This window comes from Malurus melanocephalus, unplaced genomic scaffold (assembly GCF_030028575.1).
Source record: "Malurus melanocephalus ecotype Western Australia unplaced genomic scaffold, MMel_1.1 scaffold_264, whole genome shotgun sequence".
Lineage (NCBI taxonomy): Eukaryota > Metazoa > Chordata > Aves > Passeriformes > Maluridae > Malurus > Malurus melanocephalus.
In genome coordinates this window covers 948,345-957,596 of record NW_026623496.1, presented here as the reverse complement: position 1 = coordinate 957,596, position 9,252 = coordinate 948,345, and the positions used below count along the sequence as shown (strand labels likewise).

General features: G+C 38.7%; 1 protein-coding gene across 1 annotated transcript in view; it reads left to right on the top strand.

The window, feature by feature from the left end:
* The first annotated feature begins 7,698 nt into the window (after window positions 1-7,698).
* The window catches only part of LOC130579259 (nesprin-1-like), a 104,177-nt gene continuing 102,623 nt past the window's right edge, over window positions 7,699-9,252 (top strand). The window contains exon 1 of the mRNA XM_057375912.1: window positions 7,699-7,762. Within this exon, the coding sequence (XP_057231895.1) occupies window positions 7,699-7,762 (64 nt within the window). The remainder of the gene's footprint in view (window positions 7,763-9,252) is intronic.

The following is a 9,252-nucleotide window of genomic DNA, read 5'->3' as shown; positions in this document are numbered from 1 at the left end:
TAATTCCTGCACTTCCCACCTGTTCTTTTAATTCCTGTTCATAGTGTCTGCTTTGGTTTGTTTGTTTAATGTTACCTTCAGAAATAATAYATGTCAATGGCAATTCTGTGTTGCTGTGTATAAAATACCAGTGCTTAATTATTTAACAGGTGAATCCAAATATATTTGAGGTTTTGTAAAATTTTATTCTATTTTTACTTTAAGCTATTGTGATGCATTTCAGTAGTGATTTGAACTGCTGTAATTAATACAGACACAAGAACCTCATAATGACTACATAACTTCATGCAGCGTTACTTTCTCTTTATTAAATATGAGAGTTCTCAAGGATTTTTTTTTTTTTTTGGGGGGGGGGGAGAAACTTAAGAGCATCTTCCCGTGAACTTCACTGGAGACATTCAGAGTTACACAGCCTGTCAGCGAGCACACTGCTCAGAGAAAGTAACGCTTTGATACTTGGTCAGGGAGAGCAGAAGCACACAGGGGAGGGGGAACTGCACTCTGTTATTATTTAAATCTGGGGAGAGGGTAAGAGTTCCTGGCAATGAGGAGGACCTTGCTGGATGAGGCATTGAACAAGGCATGAATCTTCCAAGGTCAGCACAATGAGATCGATTGCTGGGGTCTACTAGAGAGCTTCAGTCCCAGAGGAATATATGTACTTTCATCCTTTGGAGACACTGCATTAACCCACCTTGGTTATGCTTTGTTAGASGAAGTTAGTTGTGGCTCAATTTTTTTCTTATCAGCTAGTGGCAGTAGTTATTGAGAAAGTACATACATCAAACATAAACAATTGTTTCCGTACTTACTCGTTACCATGGCTAGTGACCAAACTTTAGAGTTCTTATGTCTTTCTAGAGGTCACAAAACTAACAGCAGTGGTGAATGTCTGAAGTGAATAGGCTTTTGCCTTTGTTTCACCCAAAAACACTGTTTAGTGGGGAAAACAGAGGGGTTTCTGCTTTTGCATTCATATTGCAGTTGTCTGCCACTTGCTTGTGTAAAACTTAACCTAAGTTTTTCACTTGGGAGATGTGTGGGAATACCAAGGAACTGGAATTGCTTATCTCAGACTTGGTTTGACCCACCCTTTCCTGAGATGCTTCAGTGTTTTCTATTTCAGTGGCCTTTTTCTTTTCCCCTCCCACAGATGTACCTCTGCAATTGTCTTCTGCTATAGGTCATATTATGCCACAGAACTCCTAGTYGCCATATCAGCATTAAATCAGAAAAATCAGAATGATTCTCCTGCCATTACCCAGCTTACACATCGGAGGTGAACTTCACTCTGTCCTATTTGTTGTATATTGTGACCTCTGATCTTAATCTTGGCCTGTCTTTGTCTGCGCAGATAGTAAGCTCTTTTAGGCAAGGATTATATCCTGTGTTTGTAGAAGGTAATGAGCTACTGATCCCAGTCTCCTGCTACTACCAACAACCATATAACTGTAATATACTCCTGCACAATTTCAGTAACAGGATTACTAAACTGCAGTTTATGCTGTCTTTAACTTTTGTATCATTAAGTCTGAGTGACCTTTCTTTGAATGTATCTAAAAAATGTATGTTCTGCCAATTTTTCTAAAAAWTTCCCAGTCTCTGCCTTTTATTTTCTCCTAGAACAGCTTGCATTTTCTATTCAAATAGAATTACTGCTTTTAAGGCAAAAACCACACTACTGGATTTTTGCCCATCTTACCAAAAAACTCATAAAAAGACAATAAAATGCTCTCTTGGTGAAATTTAAATACATACATAGGGCATGTGTATGACTAAAGTCCTACAAATAATTTTTAAATACTGTAGTACAGTGGTAGGTAAAACACAGAAGATTGTGTGCCATATATGCCACAGATTTAAATTTCAGATGTGAAAATTACCTTGAACTTTCAAATTATGAATTGCTGTTGCATAATTCATAATTCAGACTTCTGCAGAATGAAAAACTTTTGTTCAACCCCAAAATATGCCTAAGATTACCTACATGAACCAAATTCATCTGGAGTTCCAGAAAGGTTCCAAATGTCTCTCTCTGCTTCCCCACACTCCCCAAGAAAAACAAATTTCAATTCCTCCAGGTAGTYACTGCACATTAAGTCACTGTGTGGTTGGATGGTCAGTGAGAAAGAACATTGTGTTTCAGTGTTCCTGTTTCAATGCATTTTTTGTCAGKAGAGAAAGGAAGCATGGAGTGACAATGTCGGGATTCAATCATCAAAAACACCTTTCAGAGCCAAAATTGCATTTTCCATGATCTTATGTGGTGCACAGCTACATGCCATTGCCTTTGGGAAAGTTCCARTATCCACTGACTTCTGCTGCATTGGGTTTAAGTGAACAAGTGCAGACTTGCAGTTCAGCTGTCAGAAACAATTACCAAAGGGASTCCTCTCTTGGCCTGGATTTTGGAAGATCAGTGAGGAGATGCTGCATTTTCTTTGAGGAAAGTATGAAAACCGTGCTGGATCTCTCTACCCCACTGCATCATCCTAGTTCCAAATTTTATATATCCAATGGGCATTAAGTGCAACTTGACAGATTTGTTCAAATAAATTTAGAAATGGATTCTCAATTAATTATCTATCAGTTATCAATATCCTGAGATGAATTTTATTGAGCTTTCCCACTTTTAACTTCGAGTTTATTTAAGAGGGTGCTGCTTCCATTTTTTGTCATGACTTTGTCTATCAGAAATGTCTTCAGTGAAAAAAAATCAGTGTAATATTAATTGAGGCAAATTAAACTCCTCTTGATCTTATTTTCTATTTTCTTTTTACTTATCTGGCTAAAAATAATTTGCTTGCTGTCTTTATTTCTCAGATGGTCTCTCAGCTAGTCTCCATCTCTGTAGACAGCACACACTATGGCAGTGCTCWTCTCATACTCTGTTTCTGCCCACTTATTTCTGAGCGATGGCTTTTCCAATTACATCTGGAACAATTTTATTCTGCCCTGAACAGGTGTACAGCTGCTAGACTTTGGATTTAAAGAAAACCCCAGCTTGCTTCACAGGGGAGGCACTGTGCTTTTCAGTCTAMTTCACTTTCCTGCTGACTTCCCTTTTGTTTATTTTTTAAACACTGTGTTCTTAGRTCATCCCCTGACCTGCTTATATGCTTTGGATTATTCTTGTAATATTTTGGACAACATCAATCACTTCCTTAGTAAAAGCTAATTTCTGTTGTTTAGCATTTTCTTCCCACTAACAACTACCACCCAAACTAAAACAGCTGGTTTTCTGGCTATTTGCTGTTTAAAAATGCAGTTATGACCTCCAGAAAATTCTGGTTCCTATCTTTATGTGAGTCATTGATTCCTGACTGGCAGGAGGCTCACTGCTGTCTCATAGAATTGCATCTGTTCCAGTAGCATCTATCAACCTGGCAGCATTTCCAGGATCTCTTATGTTTCAGAAATGGAATCTGTGGATTAAAGTGGACTTCTAGCACTACAGCAGTAAACTATGCTTGAAAATGTTTTTCCTGGATTTTTTTTTCCTTGATCAGTTCTGTATAAGTGTTGCTTACCAGGCAAGCCTGCCTCTTTGTTAATATACAATGGCTCCCCAGCACTTGACCCTGTTTCTGTTGYTCCTGAGATTCTGTTCAGTTCTTGTGCTATAGCTATTTTAGTTATTCCACTGTATTTCTTATATCTGTGTAACATTTGATTTGTAAGTGTCTTCTAGCTGCAGGAGTCCTTTGATTTTATTACTCTGTTTATTGTCCTCTCAAATATCTCTTTTTGAAACGTTTTAGATCAGAAACAGTCCTTTCATTGCCTGACCATCTATTTCTTGCTCTCAGTATCTTTGTTATTATTTGTGTTTATCCTTGTTTATCTGGTGTTTCTTTATCTGTTCTGGTGCTATAGTGAGAGTTTATAGAAGTCTAAAATTGTATTTTCAGGTGCAACCGTGCTTTCACATGAGTAGCTTCTTCTCCTGGCTTCTATATGTGACAAGAGCCTGGTGTAYTGGGAATCACAGAGTGTTTAAAGTTGGAAGGAAGCACTGGTGGGGTCATCTGGAATCTGAAATTTGTGCCAGCATGAAGTGCAGTCAGAGAATTGCTTATCCCTTTTTGGTCAGGTTTATCTTCAGCCATTGCTGCACATTGTCTACATTGTCTGCACCTAGCAGATGTCTCTTTATTTTTCTGGAACCACACTGCTGAGCAGCAGGTCTGTTTTCCTTTAATGTGTTTTGCAAACTCTAAGAACTAAAAGATAAGTTGCAATCTGGTTTTGCCAATGGTATTCTAGTTTTAACAATATAAGGAAAATATACAACCTTTTTAATTTGAAGGACTCCTGAGCACAGTGAGAAAAAGAGGATTAGATGGGGGACCCAGAAAAGTTAACCCAAAATTGATGTAGTGTTTTTCTTATCTCTTCCCTATAATAGAAATCTTACTTTCTCTCATTTGGAGAGAGAAATAAAATAATCCAGAGAATTGTAAACTGCAATTTAATAAAACCTGATGGCTTTCATATGAGAGAAGAAGTTAATGTTTCCTCTTTTCATCTAAATCCAGAGTACTGGGATATTAATATAAGAAAATGTTGTCTGTGTAACTTTGTCCATTAAATCCAGATAAGCAGCAAGTGTATTGAAGGATTTTCCTAATTTAAATGCAAAACCATTCTGTTTCACTCTTATGTGTTAGATCCATGTATATTCAGACAAAAAAAATATAATATTGAATAAACACTTGTTGAATACTAAAACAGGGAATAGCTCATATTCATGTTTAGCTTCAGGTTTATTTCAGGTTTAAGACTTACGAGATTTAAGCCATGCGCTTTTTTAAAAATCTGTATTTTAGAAATGTAGACACATCTGAAGACACATCTTTGTGTCTAACACTTAAAAAGTAATTTCATTTATTAGAAATTATTTTGTGTAGCAGTTATGCAAAATATTTAAGTAAGATTTTAATGCTTACAAGTCTGAAAATTGTAATCTTTAAGCAGGAAAAAAATATTTTATTGACGGCTTTAAGTATTTGTAGAAGTTATGAAAAATTCCTGTTCTGCATTACATTGAATACCTGACTATCCACATAGGACTTTTTATTCCGTGGAACTTTAGGTGTTGGCTGAAGACAGATGAAAAGGATATCTGAAACTTTGTTTCCTCTGTTTTGCTGATGTTTTGCTGTGCTCTGAGCTGTGGTTTTCTGCCTGTGGATGTGACTGGGTGCATGAGAATCTTTCCTTCCTACCTGTAGTGTCATCTTTAAATGAGCTAATTCCCACTGGTTGCAAAGGAGCTTTTGAATGAGGAGCCGTATTTAGAAATGCACATTCTTCTTATGCAGCATATAATTGAATATCAGCTAGATAAATTATTAATTGCAAGTCTGCCATTTATCGCTGCAGTGACTCAGCCTGCTCTATGAGTGTATTGAACATACATCTTCATAACGCTTTCCCAGACACTTTTAACTTGGCCTTGGATCAGCATGTTCCACAGCTCCTCTAAATCTGCTCATGTACAGCTGATTTACGCCAGCTCTGTCACAGTGTGAGTAAACTGGTGTTCTGATATTGTTACTGCTGTTAGCCAAAAACCCAATCAGATGAAGCATTTTTAATACCCCTTATCCCTGCCTATAAATTAGTCTAGCAGCTTGCTGCTAAAAGTGGCTGTACCCAACTTACAGCACTGCTAGAAATATTAGCAGTGCCACTGCTGCAGAAACAAAGCTACATTTAACCCACTCTGTTACAAATATTTCTGGTTAGGGTGAGGTTAGGCAAGCTGATGTTTCATTTAAATATTGTAGAGGAAGCGAAGTTCACCAAGCTGTCATATGTGAGCACAAGCAACAGAAGACCTCCTCCTGCTCCCCATCCAGCCAGTCAGGTGCTATTTGGTGTGCTGCTGCTGCTGATGCTCTCTGCAGGGATTTAGCAACACCGGGGAACCATCAGCTCCAGCCAGTGTTGTGGCTGAGAGGTGTGATGGTGGCACCTTCTCATGCCCAACTGATACAAGCRTGAAGGTCCTTCTTGCCAGGGTGCCTTCCCATACTTGGGAAATTGTGATGGATATGCAGAGCCTCTGTGCACTCCAAGAAACATGTGGGGCAAAGCCTAGAATGTGGGAAGGGCTGGGGATGGGGGAGGAGGCCCTTGAAGGAGAGAGCAGATGTTTGTGATGAGAGTGGGGATATGAGCATCCAGGTGTCATGTAAACTGCAGACATAGGTAAAAATAGCAGCAGTGTGACTGGAGTAGGTATTAGAACCACTTTGGCCACGGCATGCAGGAGCACAGCCCAAAGACACAGCCCAAAGACACAGCCCAAAGACACTGGGATTTTGCAATCTGTTCTGCACTGTGGCCCATCAAAAGAGTGCTTCCCCCAGCTCCTCTAAGTTAAAGSCAGCTGGGGCTGCTGCCCTGAGCAGCATTTAGGTGTCTAAAATACAAGGCAAACATGCAATAAAAACAGCAGTAAGAGGGAAAGCAGGATGTACCTTTGGTCAGTCAAGGCTTGAAGGGTTAGAAAAGGAACTGTTGAAATGTAATTTCCTCTGGCTGCCCTTACATGTTGACACAGCTCCTTTGGGACAGTTCATTGTGCCTGAAGCTGTGCAGCTAAAGGCTTGTCTGTCTGATAGTGGAGAACTCTATTCCCTGACAGAACCTGGGGCCAAGGAAAGAGGAAAGTGCACAGCACACAGACCCACTCACATTTGTGATATTGATCAGCTGCATACCRTCTTGAATTTGGGATGGACCCAATGTGTATGGTATGAATCCAATCACTGTTGGTGTCTATACACTTGCTTATTGTACTTGTTCTTCAGAAGATAAAATGTAATTGAGAGCATTATCTAAAGAATCTAATTAGATCTTTTTTTTCTCATAGACTGTATTATAGATATGAAAGTGTTATGTTCATGTAGCAGTTCTAGTTCGTAGCCTTTGATGTAAAATGATGTAAAATATAGCATCATTATGCCCTAAAAAAGAATAAAAATCCAACCTTATTCAATAATGAAGTATGTGAATTTCAATATTTCAGAGTAGACCACATTGTCCAGTGGAGTTAGGAATTATCCTGACCGATGGGTTTCTGTTACATACTCCTTCCTACCATAGTGAAATAGAATGAGAGTTGTACAGTTTTTGGATTTTTACAAGTGGTTTTGTTTTTCTTTTACACTTAATATTCTCAATGCTAAGAAATATTACAGAGTGACTTTTAGTAACATTATTATTATTTCTAAAACAACATCCATGAGCATCCTCAGGAAAGCATCGATGTCTGGTGCATTGCCAGTTGTGTTTAATGATTTGTTTTTGCAGCTTCATTCTGCCTGATGATTGCCAAGCAAGCTTTCAGCATTAATTATGTCTCTGACTGGGCTGTACACCATGGGCAAAACATAAACCCTTTACCTGTTAAGATAGCTATTAAGACTCAGACTTCTTAGTTTTGCAGAACTGATAAAAGTTTCCTCTAAACGTTGGTACTTTCTTTCTCAGGTGCTGAGGTTGCTGAGGTTGGTGTCCAGGCCCTATGGGGGCCAGCGTTGGACTGGAGGTGTCTGAGTGCCCCAGGGATGCTCTGCCACAGCTGAGGGTTGAACGCTAAAAGGAAGCCATCCAAGATCCTCATCTCACTTAGCTCCACTGGAGGGAGAATTCTGTTAGGGGAGGTGGACTCACTGCAAAGAGATCATGGCTTCATCCCGACTAGTGACAAGATCAAGAGACATTGCCAATGTCATGCAGCGGCTTCAAGGTAAGTGACTSACTTGTGCTGGTGCTCTCTGCCATTCCCTTTAAATGGAGGTTCCTATTCTTTGCTATACTGGACAGTCAGAACAATATTTCTGAGGTTTAGTAACTTTTCTAAACTTATCTACTGGAAAGTATTTCTCGTATATCTAAAGGGCTGTGATTATATGAGTCCCTTGGCATTGCATTAACAGWGGTGTTTAAAAGCAGTTGACATGAGCTTGTCTCCATTGGAGACTTCACTGAAGTGAAGATCATGAGATTTTGGTTGTTTCTCCCATGTTACCTGAWGAGTGCATCAGTTTCCCCATAGAAAAGAGAATAGAAATGATATCCATCCTTTTCTCAAYTACCAAGTCAACTGGTAGATCTTTTACATTGCTAAACAAGTATTTATTAATTTAGCAATGAGTACTTTATTATATGGTTAAGCACTGAAGAATTCATAACTCAATGAGTTTATTATTAGTCCTCAAGTTGATGACCTTTTAAATCACAGGATGTTTGCAGTATTCACTGAGTATTCCTTATGGTTTTATGTTCTTATAATATAGCATTGCTAAATAAATTTATTGTCTTTTTTTAGAGGTTATAACCTAACTGCTAAAAGCTTGCATTTGGAATGATTTTTGTTCAAATTATGATATTGACTAGAAACAAATTATCAGTGCTACTGTAGGTTTCAGTCCCATTAACTTTTGAACTTGACCATAAATCCCTGGCCTTTTACTTTCCTCTGCAGCCCAGTTTCCACTGACTTAAACAAAAGCTTAAATGCACAGAACCSTTGATACCCCTTTCTGCATCCTCTGGAATCTGGAAGCCTAATCTGCTTGTAGCTTTTCCTTCCATTTATTGTTTTTCAGTTCGGGATATCTGAACTCAGCTTCCCAGCCACCAGCTACAACTAGCATTAATAATTTCCATGTAGTCTCAGTAGATAAATGGAAGAGTAAATAAAGATGCAGGATCTGTCCTATTTAGACCTGCTRCAGCACTCCATCAATTCTAAAATGGTTCTACTTGATTTTCCTCAGCCTTTTGTACATTTACTATATGKTCCCATGCTATTTTTATGTCTGTTAATTCTGTGGCCACAATCTCAGACAATGGCTGTTCAAAGTGCCCACAAACATAGAGTATGGAAACATTTCATGCTCAGAGGATTTTTGGTTTAAACATTAGATTTAGACACTCCAGGCAGATTTAATGAGACTATGCAAGGGCACAGTGAGGCAGCCTTGCATACAGAACAGGCAGGGGTCTTTGGACACTGTGTGTGTGTACCACAGGATACTATGTATATGGAAGAACTCATGTCCTTAGTAGGCATTCCAGGAAAAAAAAAAAGGAGATTTGAAACAAGAAATGAAATAATTATGGAACTGTGAGACCTTCTGAGGAATATGAGGAAATGCAGGAGAGAAATGGCAGAGGTACTCAAAGGTTATGGAGACATATTGCAAAGAAAGCATCAGGGAGCTGAGCTGTGTT